The sequence below is a fragment of the Erigeron canadensis genome, chromosome 1 (genome assembly GCF_010389155.1).
Source record: "Erigeron canadensis isolate Cc75 chromosome 1, C_canadensis_v1, whole genome shotgun sequence".
Classification (NCBI taxonomy): Eukaryota; Viridiplantae; Streptophyta; class Magnoliopsida; order Asterales; family Asteraceae; genus Erigeron; species Erigeron canadensis.
The window spans coordinates 25,694,871-25,722,794 of record NC_057761.1 but is presented as its reverse complement, the minus strand read 5'-3'; the positions used below and the strand labels follow the sequence as shown (position 1 = coordinate 25,722,794).

General features: G+C 34.9%; 3 protein-coding genes across 3 annotated transcripts; all 3 read left to right on the top strand.

Moving 5' to 3' along the window:
• The first annotated feature begins 660 nt into the window (after positions 1-660).
• On the top strand, positions 661-3,487 carry LOC122584776 (putative pentatricopeptide repeat-containing protein At1g56570). The gene is made up of 2 exons (XM_043756833.1): positions 661-1,282; positions 1,698-3,487. Exons 1-2 carry the CDS (start codon positions 689-691, stop codon positions 2,880-2,882), a joined length of 1,779 nt encoding a protein of 592 aa, XP_043612768.1. The 5' UTR covers positions 661-688; the 3' UTR covers positions 2,883-3,487.
• An 898-nt stretch (positions 3,488-4,385) lies between these two features.
• LOC122584775 (lanC-like protein GCL2) lies at positions 4,386-7,033 on the top strand. Its single transcript, XM_043756832.1, has 6 exons — positions 4,386-4,577; positions 4,719-4,897; positions 5,692-5,803; positions 5,890-6,006; positions 6,102-6,416; positions 6,533-7,033. Exons 1-6 carry the CDS (start codon positions 4,386-4,388, stop codon positions 6,869-6,871), a joined length of 1,254 nt encoding a protein of 417 aa, XP_043612767.1. The 3' UTR covers positions 6,872-7,033.
• A 3,268-nt stretch (positions 7,034-10,301) lies between these two features.
• Positions 10,302-26,403, top strand: LOC122610914. The gene is made up of 10 exons (XM_043783871.1): positions 10,302-10,582; positions 16,737-16,952; positions 20,898-21,034; positions 21,202-21,246; positions 21,319-21,372; positions 21,676-21,780; positions 21,921-22,127; positions 23,610-23,695; positions 24,338-25,194; positions 25,772-26,403. Exons 2-10 carry the CDS (start codon positions 16,772-16,774, stop codon positions 25,897-25,899), a joined length of 1,800 nt encoding a protein of 599 aa, XP_043639806.1. The 5' UTR covers positions 10,302-10,582; positions 16,737-16,771; the 3' UTR covers positions 25,900-26,403.
• Positions 26,404-27,924: the final 1,521 nt, after the last annotated feature.

The following is a 27,924-nucleotide window of genomic DNA, read 5'->3' as shown; positions in this document are numbered from 1 at the left end:
TTTGGTTTCGGTATGGTCCGAGTAGAGTTTTGGAAACGTTAGGTACGATCCGCGTAATTTCGAAAGGAAAGATATCAAACCAGCAATATCACGTAAACATTAGGTACCATTTAAGTAATTAACTCTTTTTATTTTTCTAAGATATATATTTTGGAATGGCCAAATAATCATTAGAAAACAATCACAAAGATACTGCCCAGGGGCGGACCTACATTGATCTAAGGGGTAGCCCGGGCTACAGGTCCGTTAAATTCATGTAGTTAAAATTTTTTGAAAAATGATGTATTTTTTATTAGTACTACGAGTCAAATAAATATAGGATACCGGTCTTGTAACAAACTTTTAACTTTTGAAACATTTTTTTATCAATAAAACTTATAAAGATGTATCAGTATAACTAAATGATAAAATTTTTTTATTAAGAATGCCAAAAATTCTTAACATTCATTAAAAATAGCCAAAAATCTTTTAAAAAATGCTAACAATTGTAACAATTTAGTTGTTGTCGTTACTTTATACCTATATAAAGCTAGTGGAAAAAAAATTGTGCTACGGGTCACTTTCGGTTGTGCGTCAAATTTTGTTAATTAACTTCAAATTTTGATAGCCTAGAACTCGAGCCTCATCAAACTATCAACCCAAAACCATTGACATTGACAATCGTCAAAATAGGCAAAAACTATCAAAAATGAGTCATAAAAATCTGCTGGCCAATAAAATTACTGTACCAATTCGTAACGCTGCTATAAATGTGACCCAAAATTCCACAACACCATTTGAGCAGGCAAAACTATCAACTAATCTCATCAGAGCTTATTTTGACAATGGCCTAATCAAGCAAGCACGCCAACTGTTTGATGAAATGCCTGACCGAGACGTAGTCGCATGGACATCCATGATTTTTGGATACACAACATGCAAAACTTATAATTCTGCATGGTTGGTTTTCAAAGATATGATGAGGGAAAGTTTTGATCCTCCGAATGCCTTTACTTTTTCGACCGTTTTTAAGGCTTGTAAAGGGATGAAGTCGCTTTCTTGTGGTGGTTCAGCTCATGGGCTGGGTTTGAAACATGGGTTTGTTGGGTGTAATAATAGTATATATGTCGATAATGCTCTTTTGGACATGTATGCTACTTGTTGTGTTACTATGGACAATGCTTGTTTAATCTTTCGAGAGATTTGTTTGAAAAATCAAGTGTCTTGGACTACACTTATAGCCGGATTCACTCATAGGGATGACGGGCTTTCAGCCCTTCAAATATTTCGAGAAATGCTCATGGTATGTTCAAACACTAGGTACATAACAATTACCCAAATATCGGGACAAAGAGTATAATACGGTTTGGGTTTGTGTAGGTTGAGATGAAACAGATTTTTTTCCAAAATTTTTTAGTTTTATGTAAGTAATTAGTACCTCAAGAATGATATTGAAGCTATATATTACTCCAACAATAGTTTAATTTTGCTAAGCTTTAGGAAAATTTGAGTCTTTAAAACATACTTTGGCAGAATTTGACCAGTCTGACTTATTTGTATGTTCTTTCAAAGCTGTTTTTTGACCCGTTAGAGATATAATAGAATCAGATTCAAGCCATTTGAAAGTACATTGGTCGAAATTGTCATGTCTAGTTTGAATCCCAGTTTGGTATATTGCAAATAGAACCAATGATTAAGATTTTGTATCTTTTTGACAGGAGGAAACTGAACAAAGCGCTTACAGTTTCTCGATTGCAATCAGAGCATGTGCAGGAGTCGGATCACATACTTATGGCAAGCAAATACATGCTTCAGTAATCAAACATGGGTTTGACCTTAATATCCCAGTGATGAACTCTATATTAGACATGTATTGCAAGTGCAATTGCTTCCAGGAAGCAGAAGTGTGTTTTAATGGAATGTATGAAAAAGACGACATTACATGGAACACGTTAATAGCAGGATACGAAAAGCCCGATCCAATGAAGGCTTTACACTTGTTTGTGCAAATGGAGTTTATGGGGTGTGCTCCAAATTGCTTCACATTTTCCAGTGTTATAGCAGCCTGTACTAATTTGTCAATTTTGACCTGTGGCCAACAGATACATAGTGCGATTTTCAAGAGAGGTCATGAACAGAACTTGCCGTTAGCAAATTCTCTCATCGATATGTATGCAAAGTCTGGAAGCATTCAAGATTCTAAAAAGATATTTTCTGAAATGTCTTTTCGGGATCTGGTTTCTTGGACTTCAATGATGATTGGATTCGGAAGCCATGGGCATGGACATGAGGTTATCAAGTTATTCAATCAGATGGTGAATTCAGGTATAAAACCAGATACAATTGTATTCATGGCAGTTCTCACTGCATGCAGCCATGCTGGACTTGTTGAAGAGGGGTTAAGTTACTTTAAATTAATGACTAGCCAGTACAAAATTAGCCCAAATCAAGAAATTTATGCATGTGTTATTGATCTGTTTGGGCGCGGCGGAAGGATTAAGGAAGCATATGATATGATACAAAATATGCCATTTAAACCTGACGAATCTGTTTGGGCAGCATTCCTCGGAGCTTGTAAAGCACACGGGAAGCCCGTCATGGGGAAGATGACTGCCCAGAAAGTGTTGGATTCGAGGCCTAAGAAGGCAGGAATCTATGTGCTACTGTCAAATATGTATGCTGCAGAAGGTAAATGGGATGATCGAGCCAAAATGAGGAAGTTACTAAATAAATTTGGTGTTAAGAAAGTAGCTGGTAGGAGTTGGGTCGAGATACAGAATCAGCTCTATAGTTTTGTTGCTGGAGACAGGGGTGGTTATCATGAACAACTTGTTTATGAGGTTCTTGGAGTATTGGGTCAGCATATGGCAGAGAAAAACTACATTCCGCAAATTGGGGATTAAGGAGCATTAGTGGTTTCATGTTTAATGTGGTAGACCTTTTAGGCTTCCATTCACTTCCCCTGCATTTGGTGTAGCATACTTGAGGATGGCAGCAAGAGAGCATTTTCATGTGCTGGAAGTCCTGAATCACTGCAAAAATTTTTATTTGATGGGAGTCCCAGAAAGATTGCTCTTGAGATGACATAATGAATTGCTTGCACACCTTTTCTTGTTGAGCGGAAAATTGGTATATTCTCATACTCTCATTTACTAGAAAACCCCCCATACCCTACAAGGATTGAGTCTTGTTTTTGCTGTTGTTGTCATTTAACTAGAAAACCGGTTGCTATAAAAGTATCTTGTACGATGATGATTTGGCATTCTGGATGGGTATAGAAGTTTTTTAGACCATACGGTGTGCAAAGATTTGTCTGGATTGACAAAACTGAAGAGCTGAACAGGTACAGACTATATTGATTATCAGTGCGATCCAGTCAGGAACCAGAACTGAACCAGTGCTTTCGAGAATTATTTATTCTTCCACACTTGAAAGTTGAAACCATGTTTTATTATGTATTTCATTATTAAACCATAGAACCTTAAATTTATACTACGTTTACTTTCCAGTTTGGAACTGAACCATTCCTAAACTGGAACCCAAACTATTATGGACCATTTTGGTTCTGGGTTTCATAATTTTTTAATTTTTGGCTTCTGTTTGGTCTTGGTATTGTCCTGATGATCATCCCCTACCATAATTTATGAGATTAGTTTCTTGGAATGTAACTATCTTTGACCGAATGCTTATAGTAGGAAAAAACTAAAGTTATGTGTATTGTATATGCTTATAGTAGGAAAAAACTAAAGTTATGTGTATTGTATATAAGTAACTCGAAAAAATGTTTATTATATGTAAGAAAACATACGTGTCAACCATATACAGGTCTCACTTGTCATATTTTAATTGGTTGAAACGAAATTCTTACATACAATAAACATTATTTCGAATTGTTTACATACAATACACACAACTTTATTAGTTATTTCCTACTATATACATTTTACAAACTAAAAAACTAATCCCATAATTTATTCCACTGGAGTTGAACCACATGGCAAATCAAACTTTTTAATGAGCTGTTAAGTACTTGATACGAAGTATAAATTTTTGGGTTGTACGGTACAACCCAAAAATGATGAGTCATTGTGGCAGATTGTGGGGGTGATAAAGATGGAGATCGAAATTATTATAAAGGGAGAAAAAAAATACTCATGATAACACCCGAACAAAATCTTCGATTCCTTTATTACAAGTGACAACAAATCAACTTAATTCTATCGAAACGGCACGTACACGAGGGACAATGTAATTGCTTACATAAGGTTACACGTGTCTCGTCCATGAAAATTTAAGTCATTCTGTCATTGGGTGGCATCTATATATACATAAAATAGTACGAGTAATAGTAATCTCTGCTGTCTTGTACTTCATCCTCATCATCATAACATATCGCTTGAAAAAAAATGACAGATCGATATTTTGATAATTTCATGTTAGATTATGTTCATGAGGAAGCAGCGGTACATGCAAAAGGAGCTGAAGAAGGAGAAGAAGGGAAAACAGATGGAGATAATTCATTGTTAAATCTGCTTTCTTTACCATATGTCACTCTTTCTGAGAAACTCAAAACAAGAGCCTTGGATCTCAAACAAACTGTAATATATCTATCTACTCACTTCCATTCATAAATTATGAGTATGAAAATTAAATTTCTTTTCTAAATAAACATTAAACAAGTATCTATTTCGTTTAATATATGTTGCTCATGCTCGCTGTTTTGTGAAAATGTGTCACAGATAGTTGCGGAAACATGGGAATCTACAGGGAAAAACATCGAAGACTTTTCACTCTATACAGGCACTCTTGGAACGGCTTTCTTGCTTTTCAAGTCCTATCAAGTTACTAACAATAAAAGCGATCTTGATCTCTGTTCTGAGATTATTAAAGCTTGTGACTCTGCTTCTTTGGGTTCCAGGTTCTCACTTAACTTATTAATTTGTTTCATTTGCATGTTAAAAGCTTGTTGCCTATCTTAATTACCCAGATTATGGTGTAACTCTGCCTTTTTTAAATAACTGTTCGGATATGAACTTCTAAGGTAATACTGGATGATATATGATCAAAGTTACATAATTAGGACATGGTGTGAAATACAGAGATAGATGTGTTTTGAAGCTTGAAAGTTGCAACTATAATAAGAGCTTATGATCATTGGAACTAGTTTAGATATCTGAAGAAGTAAATGATCAAATTTAGGTAGCATGTGGTATTCTGCTTTGTTGCAAAATATAGTAGTAAAGAAAGAAACGGCTCGGTGCCACCTTCCGCGGGTTCTGAGCCCCAATACCTCGATGGTGTATGGGAAAGGTTAAGATGTAGTAGAGAGGTTTCCGTTTTGTACTAAAATGGTAGAAAAGGCCCTGCAACAACCTTTGAATGGGATGAGGATGGAACCCATGATCTTTGTCTCCAGAGGCAGGGTGTTTACCACTTATCCAAACCATGCTGTTTAAAATATTTGACTGCTATATATTACGGTAATGAGAATAGCCATGATAAGTAGATATATGTTGGTCAAATAGAGCAACATGACTCAAAATCATCATAAATTAATCACTTCCGAAACACACATGAGATATATAATTGCAAAATCTAGTCTTCGTTTATTCAGTGGTATATTATGAAACATGGAAACTCATGTTTTAGGAATAAAGATTTATGTAAAATTTTGGAACTGAAGAGAATGTGAAAATGTGATGGTCGTTGTAGGGATGTCTCTTTTCTGTTGGGGCGTGTGGGAGTTTGTGCTCTTGGTGCTGTTGTGGCAAAGCACCGAAATAATGTGCAGATGGTTGATTACTATCTGACTCAGTTTAGAGAGGTAATGTTCAGTCTGAGTTATCCAAATTACAGGCATATACATGTAATCTATTATAAATCATGGTGTGTGTTTGGTTCTGGTAACAGATCAAGATAAATGAAGATGTTCCGGATGAATTTTTACGTGGGAGAGCTGGTTACTTATGGGCATGTCTCTTTCTTAATAAGAACTTAGGTGATCAAACAATCCCGTCAACACAAACCGTAAGGGTTCTAGCTCATGTACTCTTACTCATACCTTTTCACTTAATTTGTGCTTCTTTAATAATTAAACCCATCTATTATAAATGAATTAACAGAATGCAGTTGTGGACAAGATTGTCAAACATGGAAGAAAATTGGGTGCCAATACAAATTGCCCTTTGATGTTTGAATATGCTGGTGAGAGATACTGGGGTGCTGCCCATGGGTTGGCTGGGGTTATGTATGTTCTCATGCATTTTGAGCTTTCACCGGATGTACTCATGGATGTGAAGAACACTCTTAAGTACATGGTTAACAATCGTTTCCCTAGTGGAAACTATCCACGGGATGAAGAAAAGAAAACTGATGAACTTGTGTATTGGTGTCATGGAGCATCCGGAGTTTGTCTTACACTAGTCAAAGCAGCCCAGGTAAAAAGCACTACTATTATTTTGCCCTTAATTATGCCAGGTAAAAAGCACTATGAATGAGTGTACTTAGTTTTTTGTTTCTTATTATCTTGTGTCACATATTGCTATGGGATTAGGTTTATGAAGATAAAGAGTTTCTAGAAGCGGCACTTGATGCAGCCAACGTAGTGTGGACTCGTGGGTTGCTGAAAAAGGTCGGCATCTGTCATGGTATCAGTGGGAATGCATACGTTTTTCTATCGCTTTATAGAATGACGGGTGATGTGGAATTTTTACACAAGGCAAAGGCATTTGCTTGTTTTTTACTTGATAGAGCCCACAAACTCATATCTGATGGCCAAATGCATGGAGGCGACACTCCCTACTCTTTGTTTGAAGGAATCGGAGGCATGTGTTATCTCTTTTTCGACATGGCAGATCCTACTAATGCTAGGTTCCCAGCTTATGAAATATGAAAATGTATGTGTATCTACCAGCTAGGGACTTATAACGGTGTAGTTTTATGTGTTACTTTTGTATAGCTGTTTTATGTTATCTGAAGTTTCATATATGTATAATATAATGATAAATGAGATGTAGCAGTTCCCTAGTATATATAAAATGTTAATGATATATAATTTTGGTCTACAACTACTTGACACAAGATTTGATATTTTGAGTCGATGTTTTGTTGTATTGCCGCTGGAGCCGTGTCAAGTTAATTCACATGTGTTTGTATATTCTTCTCCAAAGATCGACCACATGTGGCATTTTCGACTGTTTGGTTGAAGCATATATGTCAATTTTGGTTGGATTCCATGTGTAGCCGCTATCGTGACACTAGTTATAAAATTAGATAGTTAATATCAGTGCCAGCTTTTTGTCAAACATATTGAATATAACACAATCAAGCAGCTATTTTTGTAAAACATACTTTAATATGACATAATCAAGTATAACTTTAGCTGTTTTTAGTACAACTTTAGCTGTTTTACAAAAACATACTTTAATATGACATAACCAAGTATAACTTTTGCAAGTGATGTAGATGCAGCAATTTATCTTATGTAAGTTATAGACATAATCAAGTATAACTTTAGCTGTTTTAAGTATAACTTTAGCTGTTTTACAAAAACATACTTTAATATGACATAACCAAGTATAACTTTTGTAAGTGATGTAGATGCAGCAATTTATCTTATGTAAGTTATAGTCATGAATCATGATGAACATATAAACAATGTGAATGCAGTAATTTATCTTATGTAAATTATAGTCATGATGAATATCAGAAGAATAATATTGTAAACGGAAAATGATTTATGATGTTAACATCATCTTTGTTGGATGATGTTGCTCTCACAAACTCATTTAAATCAATTTTTACACATGTCAAAAAGCCCCCATGATTTTTATGGTTTGTGAGAGCAACATTATCTAACCAAGATGATGTTAACATCATCTAAGTTATCCCCTATTGTAAATTGTTCAACGAAGATGAAGAAACGATTTATACAAAACTTATTAATTAGGAAAATGTTAAACAAAGCCCTTAGGGCTTTACTTGCATAAAAGGTTGTACGTTTCCATGTCAAAAGCCCACCCCTGATTTTTATAGAATAATGTACAACTATTTAATGCACCTTAACAAAAGCCCCTAAGACTTTGTTTAACAAAACCCAACTAATTATTATGATAAATTTAATGAACTAGTTGACCCGATTGTCAGACTACCAGTATTATTATTATTATTAGTATTATAACAAGATGAAATAATAGGATCAAGATGATCTTTAATTTCATATTTTTGAAAGTGTAAAATAAATATCCAAGAATCAAGAGGTAGTATATGTTAACATCTTCAACTTCTTCGCACCATGTTGTGATGATTCGCATCACTTTAATCAAGATATGAATAATTAGTATGAGACGAAAAAAACCATGATTCATGATCTTTTATGTAATCTTTTGAGAAGAGGCATACTATTTTAAAAAAGACATACATTTATCCATCTTTCAAAAAACAAAACAAATTCTACCAAATAAACTCATTGGTCATGTATTCAAGGTTCATATATAAACAAAAAATGACTTGTATTTTAGGTCCATACTAGGATCATCACTCACGCACGTTGCAGCGGGACGAACTATTAAGGATGATGACAATCATGTCTCGTATGCCTAGCCATTTCTAACAATCTACCAATAATATATACTCATATCATGTCATACGTAACTCATATCTAACCATGCCTAACTTATGACAACCATATTTTCACATATTTTAAATAATTTAATTTAATTTGACCAAATTAAATTACGCATAAAATATTTTATAATTTAAAGTTTAGCCATCTAGTATACTATCAATAATTTATTATAAATTAATGTTATAGTTTATGAAGATACAAAAAGGAAAAACAATTTGTAGTGAAGTAATGTAAAAAAAAAAATTGTAGTGAAGTAAAGATTTCCCATTTACACGTGTTGTATATCACCTTACATTTAGCCACATAGATGGGTTTAAAATCAAAAGTGTAAAGTCTTCCCCAGTTAGCCACCTATACCTTTAACTCTCTGTTTTCTCACCCACAGAATTCCACGTCTTTTACAGCTACCCTTTTCCAAAAGACACACATAATGAAGATCGACCAAGAAAGAAAAACACACTCATAGATTTCAGATTTCTCATACTCAGATTTATTATTTGATGTTTGTATTCTTAAATCTTGGAAAGTTGAAATACGTGTCGATGAGGAATTGATGATGATTAAAGTAACTATATCCATATCTATTGGGAAACTCTTTGGTTCATGCTTTATATTCTTCTTATTTGTTCATAATCAGTGTTTTTGTAAGTAATAATATTACGATTTCTTCTCATATATATTTTATTTGATCTTCTACTAATTAGAAAAATTGTTTCCTTTTGTTCTCTAGCATTTGATTTATCCAAAAGCTTCTCGTCTGGGTACTTTAAGCCAACGGTTTCCGACATTGGGGAAGTGGAAATTTGGTCGGGTGTACCGGATGCAAAAAAGAATGTAAACACATTCAGGGAAAAGTTAGTAAACTTGTGCATAGAAAATTTGTACTATGCATAAAAAGATGTACCGACGGTGTTTTCTGGTGAGTGGCGATAGATGCATATGGTGTTGTTTGCGTTAACAACTTGTAAGGATTGAAAAAGTGTATTTTTTTTCCATAACAGTTGTACCAAATAATCAAATGTATCTGGAAAAGTCAAAAGTTGTATTTTATGTTTATAGAATTGTACCAAGTATATGCATAAAGTAGTTGTACCTATAGCTTTTAAAAAGGTAAAAAATAAGTTGGTTTTTAGTATATAGGGTAAATGTTAACAATGGTCACTAGACCGTGGACAACTCGTCCGAATTCCTTCAATCCTACCTGACATTTTTTTTGGAATACACTTTTACAACACAACATTATATGTTAATACTTTCTTCTTAGCGGAAATACTTAATCAAAATTTATTCACCAGACTTGCGTTTTAAGCGGGATCTAAATCTAATTTTCTAATAAAAATTACTTAGTATAAAAAAGGGTATTGATCAATCCTCCTAAGTTATTAGCCTACAAATCCTTCTAATTAATAATATTGTGACATGTGGAAAATCAGGGAGATGAGATTAAGAAAGAGAATTAGTGAATTACATTTATTAACAAGTCGATATATTAAGAGGTTTTTTAAAAGGATTTGTTAGGAAGATTTATCATTTTGTATAAAAACATATTCGAAATATTTAAACCATCCTAATTTTCCATTTTAGAATTCGAGCCTAATGAGTTATCGAACTATCAAACCAAAACCAATAAAAAGCTTAACTTTAGGTAGTCACCGGTCCACAATGAGCAGTTCCGGTCTGCGACCCCAAAAGCAAAAGCAATATATATATATACTCGGTATAAAATGAAATTTAATTTGATGATCCGACATTCGTATCTCTTATAAATTTAAATTATTAACAAAATTATTTTCGTCTGCTTTAATTCACATTCCCCTCTACATATTTCCCGACTGTAATCATTCATAACGACCACAATTCCTTCCTTTTTCCATAATAATTAGTTATTATTATTTCTGTACATTTTCCGGCGACTGCGACTCCATACGATCGCCGGAGATCTCAACTCCACCGCCTCTCTCTCAGACACACACACTGGTACGTTAACGTAGACTCTGTATCTATCACTACCTGCAGTAGCTAACCAGAGATCACGTTATATGTGTGTGTGTGTATATATATATATATAATATTATAATTTATATTGTTGTTATTCTCCAAGCGAATCCGTATGAATTGAGATTTGTTAATTATTGTTTATGATCTATTTCATCCTGCACTATCCCAATTGTTTTTGCTTTGATGATTTTATGTGTATATATATATATATATTATTTATTCTGTCTGTAATGTTTTGTTACATTTTGTTGATGTATGTATATGTTATACAGCTCTAGTAAGTGTTGCTAATTGATAATTATACTCAAGACGTGTCGATTTGATGTAGCACGGTATCAGTTAGGGCATGTTTGTTCAATGACTAGGATTTTTGGTTCTGCATAATTTAATAGGGTGTTGTAATTGAGTTGGATTTGGCATCGAAGGTTTCGTGTGTACAATTGGTGTTTGATGGCCTTAAAAACTTCCCTTAGATGTGGATTGTCCACGTGGTGGTAGTATTTGTCGTTTTTTTGAACAGAAATTGCAATTGCAGTAGAATTTAGATATATGTGTAGATATAAGATTATAAGGCTGTTCAGACATTATTTTGATTAGGTCATTGTATGGCCTTGTTCTGTTTTTATTTTAGTACGTTTTTTTGGCATGCTGATGGATTTGACGTGTCACACCCCGTTGTAGCGGAAATACAGGGTTAACATATAATTGCGTACTAACCATAGGCTAATAGAAATTACATCCATTTAATACCAAATACAAGTCTAATACAAGTACAATCGTTCAAATGTGGACCCCAGAATACGGATACAAGTCATCCATATATGGAATTGGGCCCACTGAATACAAGATAAATATTTGGACCGTCTAGTACAATTAGAACTAAGAACATAATAGTCCTCCAATGTCTGACACTAATTATACGTCCAAAGTCAAAAGAATGACCCTATAATGCCAAGATGATCCAAGACTTACTGTTGGTTACCTGAAAAGCATGAAATTTGAGAGGATCAACTATCGAAATAGTTGGTGAGTTTACAGTGTGTTTGACCAAAGTTTAGTCGTCATTGAAAATACACAATTACCTGTAGTTATTTAAGACAAGACAGCCGGGAGCAAAATCCGACAATATATAATGACAGTCCAGACCTAAGTCCGACAATATGACTAATATGCCTCGCACAGGGTTTCCCGTCTAAAGTGGGGTGCGGACCAGAATTATGACAGTCAGATACGAAAGCTGACAAGACAACCATTAGGATCTCATAATGTTAATAACTACATAAGGGGAACATTTTAGTCTGTCAAACACATAAACAGTTAGTCAGCCGACAACATGGCAAGTCTAAGTCATATAGAACAAAATTTCATAAGACATGTATACACATTTTCAGACAGCCGTCAACATGGCAAACATAAGGCAAATGATTTAAGTAGCCAAATCTCATGGCATAGACAAAGACAAATCATTTATAAAGTAGTCGTGTATACAGCAGTACATGCTTTTCAGGCCCAAAGTAAAAAGGAAAAAGGGCGCCATAAACTCAGCTTAGCGATCAACGAGCTAAAAGTATGAGTAGCTTGAGAAAATGAGCAGTCTAGTCTCCACGTCTATCCAAAACCTAGGATATGAGTACCAATGGTGAGGATCAAATCTCATGACGTCAAGTTTCCTATGTATAACTACTTAGCTATCAACCCTAGAATGCCACGACCAAGAGTGTGATTTAAACGTCCATTTTATTCGACTTTAGTTTCTAATGTCATTGACATTGACATTAAAATGTAGGCTCAAGTACTAATCCATGTAAACAAAGTTCAAGTGTTAAAGTTATCAAAAATATGAAAATGTCAAACTGTACAGAACCTCGCGGCGCGAGGCATGACCTGATCGAAACAAAAAAACTCATTTTTCGACCTTTTTCCGCAAACCAAATCATTTTATAATCGAAGTCTTTTCAATATAACAACTATTACGTGTTCAAAGGACCTGATAACAATCCATTTCGCTAACCATATACCATTTCAACTCTTTTGATTTCCAAAACCTATTTCTAGTAAAATTTCATCTAACAACAACAACCCAAAACTCTTTTCATTTTCAAGGCTATCTAATTCAATCAACATAAATGAAATTAAATCATATGATTAAATTTATAAAAGTCAAAGTCTAAAGAAAATGGTTTACTTACAAATTCTTTTGGTGTTCTTGAAAAGAAAGCAAGAAGATAAAAATGACGATGATGATGCTTTCAAGAAGATTATTATTATTAGAACAATTAAATATATTTTTCCTTGATTTCCCCTTTGTATAACTGATTGAGGAGGAGGAGAAAAGCTTTTGTGTGTGTGAGTTTTTGTGTGTGTGTGATCAATCAATAACAAGGAAAAAAAAGGGGGCTTTGGTGTTTTGTTTTCCTGCCACAAACAAGAGAACCGGCCCATGTGACCTAAATATGATATTTTTGTACCCTTAATTTGGTAAAATGCTTACGATTAAATACCGTATGACTAAAAGGTTATAATTTAAAGTAAAGGTATTTTCCTCGTGTTATTTAAGTTAAGAAAAGTCAATAAAATTCCGTCAAAGTAAACTTTAAAATATTAAGTCTAGACGGTCTATTTATTTTGTACAAGACATAACCTTTAAATATTCATTTAAAGTTATTTTTAAGACTGGGCATTCAACTAGATAGCTAATAGTTTACGTCATTAGGACACGTCTAAATGAACCAAGCCAAAAGTCTTATCGTCTAAAAATTTCCACTTATATGACCGTCTAATTTAGACAAGATTATGATAATGACTAAGCTTAAATTAGATTAAGACTAACCCGATGTTAATAAACTACGAGTTGTCACATGACAGTTGAAGAATGTTAGAATGTGACTCAAAATATTTGATCTTTTAGTGATATTGGAGAATAGAATCATTAGGGTTGCATTTAGTTGTAGACAAATTTCACTAATTTGTCTACATTTTTTTTGATGTAGAAAATGAGGATTGATTTAGTGAAACAAACATGGTAATGTGTTTCTCACTTAAAAGCACAAATATATGGAGTTGTAGAAAATGAGGTTTGATTTTGTAAAACAAACATGGTACCTCTCCATTTTTGTAGAAAATGAGGATCGATTAAGTTGTGGAATTGTTGGGCGTACATGGAGAGGTACCGTGTTTGCTTGCTATAGTAAAACGGGCAGGAAAAATTAAGAAGTGTCTACGAAATAAAAGAAAGGGAAATTTTTGCCTTCAACTTCAATATTATCCAGGTGATTTAGATTAGTCAAATGTATTTTATCGCTTTGTGTTATTGGCCTGACCCTTATTCGTATGTACATAAATATCGTATTGCACCCTAGGAGACATGAAAACATGAGCTGCAGAAGTGTCTGCTGTAGCTCTTTGTTTAGGGTGACGACCTTCCTTTAATACCAATTTGCTTGATCATTCCAATGCACCTGAGGTGATGCATTTATCTTGTAAAGACAAATGTGAAAATACAAAAGGAATCAACTTTGAATAGTATTAGCATTATCCGTTCTGTTATTATCCCTTCCCACACATATTTACTTCTTGCCATAATGCTTTACCATCTCATTTACGTTGGGATTTAGTGGTTTACTTTCTTCATTTTATATTGTTTGGTAGTGAATGATGTGATCTGATGAAAGGAGTTAATCTATGGAGAAGCTTTCTACACTCTTTGGTTTCTGTACATGGTTTCTTAAAAAGTATTCTTAGGTGTCAGTTCTATCCATCTCACCTGAGCTTTGCTAAGAACCAGAGTTGGTTAATGTGGGGACCCTTTTTTGTGATTATGGGACACCTTTAATGAATAAAAATAATAATAGCCACAGGGTCTTTTAAATCGAATAAACTTTTAGTTAACGTGTCTACCTTCTATATCTATAAAGGATTTGGCATTTTGTCTCAGAATTTGAAACTTTAAGTGCAAGAAATTAACTATTTTCTTCCTAAGCATATATAATAATTAAATGAAAGAATCTTAATTAAAAAATAGGAATCATATATTTGATTAACTAAAATGGACATTAGTAAATATAAATTAATTCATACCATAATATCACGCCTTTCTAACATCAGCAACACCGACCACCACACAAAAACGGCCGTTGGCAAAGCTGAGCGTCGTAATCCCACCAACCGACCATCCTCGCTGAAGAAACTATATAATGATGTATTGTCAAGCATCACGTGTGCATGATTCTAGTACGCATAGAGAGGAAAATATACTTAAAAATCAAGATATTTCACAAGTCAGGACTTGGCAATAGCGAGCATTGGTTGTTACGAGTATAAGGTATTGCCCCTTTGATAGTATGTCAGTTCACCTTTGCTCTGCATCTTTCATTTCCTTGATCCATCTCCATTATAGGTTGTCACTATTAATATAATGTCACTAATCTATTGATTTCTTTTAAAAATGCGATAGTCTATTCAATAGTTGATTTGTTGTTCTTTAATCTAATATTTCGTTTTTTTTGGGGTAACCAGGACTCCAGGAGCAGCTCCTGGTAAATATTATATACACTAACAGATAGAACATATTACAAGGTGTGAGCAATCACATAAGATCGACCCACTTGACCATATTCAACATTACCATATATGGACCATGAACCCAAAAACAAAACTCAGACTCCAACTAAGTAATAAACCTATCCCCAACCAGAAATATGACCAATTTACGACCGTGTTCGAAGTAATAAATAAGCCATCATTTTGCAAAAATCGATTTCCCAGCTAATCAGGTGCTAACGTTCGCTAAGCATGTACGACGTTCATCATCTTTACTAGATAGGTAGCTTGGTGCCCGTTATAGCAACATCCATTAAATTGTTGACCTGATGCCATTGCGGCCAGGGGTAACCCATGAAGTTAATTTGCAAATTTGTTTCCTTAATTTTCATGTGAATCTTGTGGACATTGATATGAGTGTCTAGCAGTATGGAGGCTCGACAAGAGATTTGAAACTAGTTCCTGGTTTATATTCCAGGCTTTGAAACTTATCACTTATTCAACTGCTCTACTAATTGATTATTTCTCTCTCTATATATATATACTGTATCACATGCATAAAGTTCCAGTTTTTGTAAGGTGTATGTCTCTTTGATGAGCACATTCTGTGTATTAAAGAACATTGTTTGTTCCCCGCTACTAGAGCTGGCAATAGTTGCCCAAAAGTAAATTATTGAGTGATTTTGGTCTTTTGGATCATTTTCCATGGTCTTCGGGTGTGATTGGGTGGTGGTAAATATCCTAGTGGTTCAATTTGGGTGAATTCAAAATCACACCTATAAAATCTTTGGATTAAATTGGGCAAAGATAGAAGTATGAGCGGGCCAGAATGGGCGGTGGTGGAGATATGTGGATCAATTATTTTCCAGAGGGAGAAAGGTTTTAGAAGAAAAAAAATTGTATAGTGAGCAAAAAATGGTGGTGAAATAGAAACAAGAGTCCAATCGGCTGTGCATTTGTCTTGAGGATGAAGATAGACTTATTGCTATTGCCAGATTTAAAGTTACTTAGTATAAGGAATGTTTATTTTGATTAGCATTATTCTTTTTTTTTGCCTACTTTTAATTATTATTGGATGATGTCATAAAAAATCAAGATGATATATTAAAAAGTCTTCTTTAATATAAAATGACATCATCACAATCTTGTTATATTAATATAAGAGATTGGTTGAAATATATTGTACTATATGAATTTATGAAAGATTAAATTCATTTTTTTTTATTTTTGTGAAAATAATAGCAAGAAATTATAACGATCCGTTTTCACCTGGACCCGAAATGACCCGAACCGTTTTGACCCGTTTTTTAAAGAACCCGTTTTGACCCGTACCCGATATGACCCGAACTCGTTTTGACCCGATCACCCAACCAACCAGCCCAAATTGCCACCTATACCCGCTACTAATAGGAAAATTGTTTTATAATAGTCAAATTTAAGTGCTAGAGGCTGAATCGCATCGTTTCTCTGTAGTAGTAATTTGAATTATAATTCCTATTGATTTGCTGTTTTACCTATATATATTTCTTTTCTAGGATTAATGCATTTATGATGCTGGTCTAATTGAAATAGTCTGAGCACTCTTTTTATGCAGGTCTTTTTTGCAGAGTATTTAATAAGTTAGCTTAGATGCCTGTTGCAAAATTTTTGGGCACCAGTAGTTTAGATGCAATGAAAGTGGACGAAGGAGCTGATTCATTGGATACATTTATCAGACAATCAGTTGGAAAAGAACCCTTATTTTCGCTCTCTAGGACGGGGGACAGTTCTATGCAGTGGATACAATTTCTTCATCAACTGGATCAACAAGGTATGCTCACATCTTCTTATGGTTCAGCATGATTCAGTTGTAAAAAATCTTAAATAGTTGCATATAGATTGTCTGAATCATGAGTATTTGAGCCTTATGGGGCTAAGCCGCTAAGGTGCCAAGGTTAAGCAAAATATTATAATTTTTTAAAGCTACTAATGCAGTTTAGATGCGCAATCAAATGGCTGAAGACTAAAGATTAACCAAAAGACTGAAAACCATTGACAAACCGTCAATATTCTTATAAGAGTAATAATAATTTAACTGAATTTTACAATAACTAGAATCCCTATTTATATTAAACCTAACATCACTAAAATAGGAAACAAATCAATCTATAATTGAAAAATATAACTTACAAAATTAAAAGATAACAAATAATATAAAAGGATTATTTTATTTTAATAAAGGATATTGTGGGTCAGGTTACGGGTCACCCGCATCATTCTCTCCTTCTTTGAAAAAGAACTAAGCACAACGGAAATTAAACAAAAATGGAATTAAATAATTTTTGTATTTTCTAGATTTTATGAAATAAACAAGAAACAAGACAATAAAATAAAAGGATAGATAAAGAATTCACCACCAAGATTCGTAAAGGCTAAGCCACCGGAATCAAGGATAAAGGAAACACTCCAACCCACCACTATGTTTGATAAAGGTCTAGCCACCACAAACACAGATAAAGGAATCGAAGATTTAAGATTTCACCACTATATTTGATAAAAGACGAACCACCACAAATATAGATAAAGGGATCACTCCAAACCACCAAGATCAAAGATCTATAAAGGTAAATGAAGATTTTGCAAGAAATAGAGGCTGCTCTATTAATTTCATTCATATCAACATAATCTCCCTTACAATGAGAAATGAACCTTTATTTATAGCCACTAATGCTATTTTTTAGAATTAAAGAAATACAATAATAAAAGAAATAAAAGGCTGTCATAGAAATCAAGGACCACCGCTACTTTAGACAACCAATAGAAAAGGGCATATGCAGCTTCTAGAATTATTCTCTTAGAAATGGTCCCCACCGTTGGCACATGCAAACCGTTAGGAAAGGTGTCACATCCACATGTCCATTCTTATCCAAAAGCTTCTAGAACATTATGATGTGTCCACTTCTTATTGGATGGAAGTAATTAGGTGACAACATACTGAAGTGGACCTGGTGGATTACTACTGGCGCATCTTGACTGGAGGTGCTCACTGGTAAGCTCCACTGGAGTGTCTTTACTGGAGCCTCGATCTGGAGTCGCGTTACTGAAGGGTCTTGACTGGAGCCTGGACTGAAGAGTCGTCACTGGAGTAAACTAGAGGATCTTCACTGGAGCATGGATCTGGAGTTGCTTCAATGGAGCCTTAACCTGGAGTCGCTTTACTGGAGTCTTGACCGGGAGACCCCTCACTGGAGTATTCCATCTGGAGCATTTCGACTGAAGCAACTCACTGGAGTTATCAACTGAAGCTGTCCACTGGTTCACTGGAGTGTGGCTGAGATAACTTCACTGAAGTAAAACTGGAACCCATGTCTGAAGCCTTGTGACTGGAGCAAGTTACTGGAGCTTTGACTGTCGAGTCTTCACTAGTGTGCAACTGAAACATAGCTGTTAAGTTCATTGGTGGATGCTCGCTGAAGTATAACTTAAATAAAGCACTGATCACCCATTTGTGGCTAGTGTCACTTATAAATACTTGCTGAGGAACGACCTGCTGATGTAACCTCCTCACTAAAGTGTTACTAGTCGCTTTGAACACTCACTGATCACATCTGGTGCTGTCCAGTTCATTCATCGTTGTTCTGGACACTTGCTGGTTGCATCTGGTGCTTACCAGTTCACTGGTTGTTATGAGCTCGTTATGAGCTGAAGTTGTTTTAGCAAGGCTTGTTGCTGATCAAAACTAGTTCCATCATTGATGAACTTTAAGACCAGCAACACTTGATTTTGTTGCATAACTTCAGTACTCGACTTATTATCAGCACGAGTTCAGTAAGTATAATAGTTTTGGACTGGTTTCGTCTTAACTCATGAGCACATAGCAAGAAGTACTTGTGTTGATGCCATCAGCGAGTATAACCCTATAATGAGACATCAAAGGGAATTTAGTTGCTTGCTGAGCTTCAATTAATAAAAACACGAGCCGAGTAATTATGCGGAAATGGCCGGGGGTTGTTTCTGCATCACAAAGTCTTGGTCAAACTTAGATGTGGTTGGTGTAGAACAAAAGATACAGCACAATCTCTTACAAAACTTTTATCAATTGATGTAATCTTAAAATTGTACTCGTGTGGATCAATACCAAATATAACGGTGGTTGTATTCACTTTGTCAAACTTTAGTTCTTTTGAACTCATAATAATATTTTCATAACCCCATATATTTCTACCACTCAAGTTCTCATATTTGTTTATTAAATCATCACTGATATTTTGTGCAACCGACTTTTTATATGAAATCTCCAAATTAAAAGGCAACCCATAATCATGATATAGATTATCTCCATTCCATGTAAATATTGGCTCAAAAATCGACACTTCCAAAACAGATTCACGACATCTAACAAACTCATCACCACCCACAGCCACCATGTTTAGCGAATCATCACCAACTGACGAAAACTCTTCTTCATCCTCATATTCATCAAACATAGGTGACACATGATAGATATATGATGAAATCTCTTCTTCATACGTATCAAATACAGGAGGAGAATCGTAGCTAAACTCCTCTTCATCATACGTATCAAACACAGGAGGAAAAGCATAGCCAAACTCCTCATCTTCATCAAATCTTGGAGTCTCTTCTTCTACAAAAAGCGGATAGATTGGTTCAAAGAACCGGGGGTTGGAATCAAAAGAAGGGTACTCCTCCTCCTCGTTCACATCGTGCCGGACGACGTATCTCGATTCGGTTTCCTTCTTTGTCTCCCGTTGCAGCGCGAGATATTGAATCCTTTTCCGGATTTGCTTAATCTCGCGTTGTATTTCAAGATCTCGGACTCGTTTCCGAAGTTGTTTGATCTGAAATATATCCCATGGATCACGGCCTACCATCTCGTTGCCTCCGACGACGAATCTACGATTGCGGTAGAAACGATCTCCATGGGCACGTGAATAGAAAACACCCTCTTCACTGCCTCGGTCGGCGAATCTGCGAGAAGAAAGGTACTTCTCTTCACATAGAGCCATTTGAATCAACCTGAGCTCTGATACCAACTGATGCAGTTTAGAAGTGCAATCAAATGGCTCAAGACTAAAGATTAACCAAAAGATCAAAAACCGTTGACAAACCGTCAATATTCTTATAAGAGTAACAATAATTCAGCTGAATTTTACAATAACTAGAATCCCTATTTATATTAAACCTAACATCACTAAAATAGGAAATCAATCAATCTATAATTTAAAAATATAACTTACAAAATTAAAAGATAACAAATAATATAAAAAGATTATTTTATTTTAATAAAGGATATTGTGGGTCAGGTTACGGGTCACCTGCATCAGCTACATTTCCCTTAAAGCAAGTAAGCATTCAAAGGTATCGTCTTTGGTGAGAAGCAGTAGTGACGTACCATACTATCTATATATGAAGGGATCCATTTGGGCTTTGTTTTTATTCTCAGATGGGTCAAATAGTTTTTAATTTTTTTATAGCAAGGGAACATCTTAAGTAATTGGAATGAGTTGAAAGTCACCCAAAGTATGTAATATGTTCTAATGCATCGAATCTCCCATATAGTTTAAATATAAATTTAGACTTCTAATATATTAATATCAGGGTTGTGATAATGAATAATTCCTCATTATTTTAAAAATTTACAAAAGCATTTGTGGGTCAAAGTTACCCGACCCAGCCTGTTTCAACATGAAGCAGTTTCACTTGTTACCTACCATTTGGCCTATGAAGGCTAATCTGAGAGTGTCTTACTGTGCAGATCTCTCTGGTTGGCCCTTGCTTGCTCCTACAAAAGTTCAGATGCAGAAATGTGATAAATGTGCTCGCGATTTCTTTTCACCGATTAACTACCGGAGACATACACGGGTGCATCGCCGGTCTCTGAACTTTTATAAGGTTTCTCTCTCTCACTTAAGTTTTCTAATTATTTTTTCTAGTATCTGTTTCTTTCTTCCTTTGGTCATGTAAATGTTGAATATCTTTCCATTTGAGTATCCATGGTATTATTTCTTTTAACCACAAAGTTTGTGTTCTAATATGTTGCATTCACTTTCATTTATCAGGATCCTCAGAAGTACCGTGATTTACTAGGAGCATTTTGGGATAAGGTAAGAGCCTTGGTGTATATCTGAGAAGGTCTTATACTAGTTCTAACATCCTCACTATTCTGCTTTATGCAGCTCTCATATGAGGAAGCTAAGGAAATTATGTCTTTTAAGGATGTTAATCTGGAGGTATTGATCCAGTTGTTTTCCCTTTTTCAAGTCTGCTTTTGGGTGCTAATATGCGCTGAACTAGCCACCACAATGATTGTTTTGGTTTTCTGCTTCTTAAATGACTAATTTCAAAAATGGGTCAATTAATTTAATCTGTTTCAACCTGGTCTACATAAACTTTAACCGTTGTGACGCCACGTATAGTGAAGATTTCTTACTTAGCCTGCCTTCCTATTTTATAGATTGGAGTAATGGACTATCTCCATATTAGAACATCATTTTCATTTTTCCTAAGCACTTTTACTTTTTTCTTCCTTTTAGGAAGTTCCAGGCTCTTCCATTGTTAAGAATCTTTCAGCTACTTTGCGGAAAACACTTTTTCTATCGCTTCCTCAAACTTACCTCAGAGCTGGCTCTGCTCTTGTGGTAAGCTGTTATATATATATATATAATGCTATTATTTTCTTACTTTACCTGGTTGTTTTTATTTATTTGCTGCTTTTATTTGATTCTTGTCATTGGCTTGATATCTTGGATTCTTGGGTATTCTTTTGAATCATTTGCAGGATATTATCCAAGGCAGACCTTCAAGGCTCACAATTACTTCCCAGGAATTGTTTAGCATACTTGATGATGCCAGCGAGAGAACATTTTTATGTGCCGGAAGTGCCGAATCATTGCAAAAGTATGTTTTTGATGGGGAACCGGGGAAGATTGCCCTTGAGATGAAAAACTTAATTGCTTGCACAAGTTTTCTTCTTGAACAGAAATTGGTATATTCTCATATTCTCATTTACTAGTAAACAGGTTGCTATTAAAATATTCTGTACCATGCTAATTTGGCATTCTGAAGGGGTAGCAAAACTATTTAGACTATAGGTTATGCAAACATTGATCTGGAGTTGCACTCAACTGGTACTGACTGTATTTGGTTTCATGACCTGTGCAGTCCAGAACCAGAACTTAACTTATGTCTTCTAGTTCTACATATTTCATTGTTTAACTATAGAACCTACAGTTCATATTAGGTCATCCCAGTTTGGGAGTGAACTGTTTCTAAACTGGAACCGGATGCTGCCATACCATTTCAGACCAGTGCAGTTCTTAGTTTCATAATTTTCATTTTTCCGGTTTCTGTTTGGTCCTGGTCTTTTTCTGAGGAGCACCCCCTACCATAGTTTTTTCATTTAAGTTGGACCATACAATTTCTTGGCGAACCAAATTTTTAAATGAGCTGTTAAGTATTTAATACAAGTTATGACTTAAGATACAAGGTTGTCATTCTTTGATTTTGTTGGAGGAATCATAATTTTCTTAGTGATTTACAATGAACATAAGCGACCTAAGCTAGGGGTTTTAAATGAACACGGCCATGACTTTTTTAAAGTCAACTCTCGATTTTGGAAGCTAGAATTATGTAGTAAATTGTTTCTTAGCCAAGTTTTTTAGTCAAGCTGCTTAGCTTTTGTTACAGATCTTTTTTTCACTTTGAAAAGATTTTAATAAAGATCTTTGCTCGAAGTTAGTACGTGGTATTCAAATGCGATCTTGTTTTGGAAAGCAAACCAGAATTCCAACGGTCGATTTGTAATACTGTTCAAAACATTTAATCATAGTGTTGATTTGGTATATATTATTATAGAGTTAATTGCAAGATTGGTCCCTGTGGTTTGTAGAGTTTAGCAATGGGGGTCTCTTTTCAATTATCGTTGCAATGGGGGTCCCTGTTTTGAGATTTTTTTGCAAGATTGGTCCATTTTTAACTGAATTGTTAACAAGTGTCCCAAGTCTCCACGTGGCCCTCACGTGTAGGGGCAGTATCGTTATTTCATACAATACCAAAGGGACCTCCATTGCTAGTCAACTCAAAAAGGGACCCCCATTGCAAATATGAAAAAACCATAGGGACCAATATTGCAAATAACTCATTATTATATAAAGTAGTGGTCATGATTTTTAAAATTTTTAGAAAAAAACCTAACTGAAAATCTATAAATTTGAGTTTTTCACATATATTACTTAGTTTAATAGTGCCTTACCATGACTGCCTGAGTTTTTTAAATAGTATTTCGCGTTTTGTTGATGTTTGTTTTGCTTAAACTTAAAATTTTTTATCAAATATCTGTGGGGTACGTAGATGTTAACATACCAAGTATAGAAACATAGTAAATATGACATCTGGAGAATGGAAGTGTTAAAATATATCTTGAATCGTTACTGATGAATCGTTCTTCCCACTTCTTGATTGTTATCAGGTGAAGGCATGCCTTGCAGACAAAGATGCCGAAGCATTAAGATGCCAGAAGTTACTTTTTGAAGAGGAGGAAGCTGCCCAGAAAAGGTATGTGGTCACTGCTTTCATCTTTGACCACTCTGTGCTATTTCTGAAGTAGTGAAGTACATATATGAGTTGTGTACAAATTAGCACGCTTTATCTGCACTAATAATCTAATTTATGTCCAAATTTTGTTATTCTTTTAAATAAAAATTTAATGTGCTATATATGTGCACGGAAATATTATTGTTCTGTGATTAAAATAAAAAATATAAGCAGATAGTGGTATTTCAACGAGAATATAGTTTCTTTTAATTAAATAAAGTAGTACTGGAGGTTTTATGCATTAAAAATAGACTTTTGGAGGCTTCAAATCCTTTGACCCATGCAACCTATCTGACCACCTTTTTTGTAATTTATTTTTTACATTGTTTGTTTATCTGTTTAAGTTGTTGGAGATATGCTATCACTGGGTTGAAATTAATCAATCCAACACAGTCAACCAGGAAAATGTCATAATCTTTCTGCTTATTACCCCTGTGTAGCATGATCTTATTTTTCACTTGATATGTAGAGACATGAATTGATCTATATATGCATATATACCCAACATGCTTGCGGCTTAATAAAACCATTCTCTTCCAGGCACCGAGAGGCCGTGTATTCGGCTTGCCCGTTTTAACTCCTTTCTTGTCCTTGTGGATACAGGCAAACTCAGCTGTTAGAAAGGAAACGACAAAGAAAGCTTCGGCAGAAGGAACAGAGAGTAAGGGATCAGTTGAAGGTAGATCTCTCTAATGCTTCTACAGAAGCTTCTAGTCCTCAGTCGTCTGTTGAGGTTGATTCTTCTATTCCAGATGAAAGCTGCATGCCTCTTGAGACCATTGAGCCATCAAACAGTGAGAATGACATGGATGTTGGAGCTCATGGTGGGTCAACCGTTGATCGTTCAGATTATGTCACTAGTCGGAAGATCAAGCACCAAAAGGTTCACAAGAATGGTCTTCAGCATTATGTGGCTCGATGGCAGGTGCCAAATTCGCAAAAAAGCAGACGAAACAACTTTCAATTTGCTCACAATTTTAAACGGGAACAAGCACACAAGCACAAGGAACAAAGGGCAGCTGTTGGTAGTGGTAGTAAAGTTTGGGCCAAGAAGCATAAATCCGAATATAGTGGTGGCGAGTTTGTAAAAACGAGAGTACAAAATGACTCAATTAATCAAACTGATCAGAACAACTGTGAGCTGATGATTGGTTCCATATCGGTGACAGTGAGAAAGTGTCCAGGTCAGCAGCATAAGGTCAATACTTTGGCTGAAGCTCAAGAAAGTTGCAACGCATATCAATTGGCAGAGAGCAGCAGCAGAGGTGTATTGGGAGGCAATACAACACCAGATAAAGAACCTGCCAAAACCTTACCTACCATGAGTCCTCATGATTCATGCGAGTTAAATGGAAATGATAGTAAGGGAACAAGCAATTTTCATCCACAAATGGAAGATCGGGGTAAGCAGGAAGGAATGCCACTCACTATTCATGCAGCTAAAGCTTTCCTCGCACAAAGTATGTACTCACTTCGTCATGTGCTCATTTAACAATGAAGACTTCTTAAATAGAAACATTTGAGATACAAACCACCTATCAATAAGAAGGTTTTTTATGATCAATATTAAAGGTGGGAAAATGGGTGGGTACGATAACGAGTCGAAATGGGTAGTTGATTTATGAAGTAAATTTTAGAATTGTGAATCAGATCAGGCCCGATTGACACTGAACCACTTCTTCTGTCCATTTCTAACTTTTATATGAAACCACTATGGTTTACGGATATAAGGATTTAGGAAGCTCCTTGAGTTAAAAATACACTTTAGATGACTTTGACCTGTATAAACCCTGTGGTCCTGTTAAGTTTTGACTAACTTTATTATAATTTAATATGTTTGACCCATTAGTAATTAGAAATAAAACATAATCCAAATTGAATCAGTTATGAATAAATGATTGAAGTTGCCACCTCTAATCATAGTGATCATATTTGTAACTTAGGTTCACCATTCATAGGCCTTGCTTGCAACTGTAAACGTGAATGTTTGGCAGCTGTATTTGCATCATCTGATTCTTAAGTGCCTCAATTTTGCAGGATGGAAAGAGGTAGCGTCACGGGAGCATGTAAAGTTGGTTCTATTATCATCTGAACCGCCTGCCCGGAGCACCCATTATTCATCTGAACCTCATGAGCATGTCATTCTCGTGAGTGCAGAAAATTGATTGGAAACAATGGTGGTGTCTGGGTCTCATACACATCGAAATGGACATATTAAACCTCAGTTTAGAACAAAACCCATGAAGGGAATGAAGACAGTATATTCTGAAACAAAGACCTGCTAATTAGGCTGTAATAAAGGAGAACACAATAGAAACTTTTCATCAACAGCTTTTTGCTAAGAGACATGAGTAGAGTCTCTTTAAAGATCCATGTGTGTGATCCTTTCAAAAGGAAAACAAAAGACTCCCCACAATGTGCAGTTTTATTTATGGCTAGGGGTTCCAATTTACCAGAGGAGTTGAGGAAATTAAACATCTTTTTTGCTATTGGATTTTGTTTTTCCTTATAAAATTATGGTTTTTTTGAGTCAGTTTGAGATTTTGTTTAGTAAGAGAGTCAATGTAAGAGGCTCTTTTACTGCTGGATCATTCTTTGTAGAAATAATCCTCAATAACCTCTATTGCTTTGGAGATTTCTTATGAAGGCAGACAACCATTACTGAGAAACTAGTACGTGTTTCTTTTCTTTTTTTCCCTTCTCTTTCGGAATTTAGAAACACCTTCATTTCTTACTGAGTTTCGATTCCACAATCCACCACGTCCCATATTCCTATGTTTGGTACTGACGATGTTTGTCTTTGTGCTCTTTGACGTATTAGTTGCATATTATGCGTTTTCTTTGATAAGTGTTTTAACACTACTTATGATCATACTTAGTGTCGAATTTCGGTTATAAATAGTACCAAACGTGATACAATAGAGATTAGCTTGATTAATTAGATTGATGTAATTATTCTCTAATTTATTCTTTTTAGAAGTCTTGTTAAAATTGATGGTTGACTCGTGTTGGTAAAGGCCACAAGGCCACGCCATTTCGTGCAACTCGTGGTAAGAGTTTGTAATACGCGACTCGTGAGGCGAACTCGAATGTCATTGTTTCCTTTTTTTAACTAGCATAAAAAATAAGGATAAAATTAAAATGAATTTTTTATAAAAGAAAGTAAGGTGAAATTTACATGTTATTTTCATATAATTTCATGAGGATTTTTAAGATTAATTTTTAGAAATATTAATCATTCTTTATTCTTTATGGATGGTTAAAAGTCATGAGTTTGATTTCTATAAAAGTGGTTTTCTTAAATTTATTCAGTTCTAAACTGATATATTGACATTATTGTCTAACAATAATCGGATGTTACCTGATGACATACTCTACTGGTTCGTCAATAATCCTAATTTCTTTATTGCCGTTCTTAAAAAAAATAATCCTAATTTCCTATTATAAAATAATAATAATAATTAGTGTTATAAAATAATAATAATAATTATTATATTAGATAACAATGACTAACAAAAATTACAAAGACATAAAAAAGTAAAGAGTAAGAGAGTTCTTATATTATATTAAGATATCTCTAATACAATGCTAATATTTATAGGGCTCTATGAACCTTATAACAATAAATGAGATTAAAAGTTATGTACATGGATAGTCACAATATAAATATACATTTATAACACTCTCCCTTGACTATCCATTTCATACGCATGATACTACCTCGTTAAAAACCTTGCAAGGAAAACCAGTCGGACAAAACCTTGCTAAGGGAAAAAGAGTGCAATGCGTATTTCCCCCCCTGATGATGATCAGATAAGCTCCTTGAGTCGATGCATCCCAATCCCATGCACCAACTTCTTGAATGTAGAGGTCGGAAGTGATTTGGTAAACAAGTCTGCCAAATTTTCGCTGGAACGGATTTGTTGGACGCTAATATCTCCATTCTTTTGCAAATCATGTGTGAAGAAGAACTTTGGTGAAATGTGCTTTGTTCTATCACCTTTGTTGTACCCTTCATTCAGTTGTACAATGCATGCTGCGTTGTCTTTGTGTAAAATTGTCGGTCCTTCATTTCTCGAAGATATGCCACAAGACTCACGAATGTGTTGTATTACAGCCCTTAATCAAACACATTCTCGACTAGCTTCATGAATCGCCAATAATTCTGCATGGTTTGATGATGTGGCTGT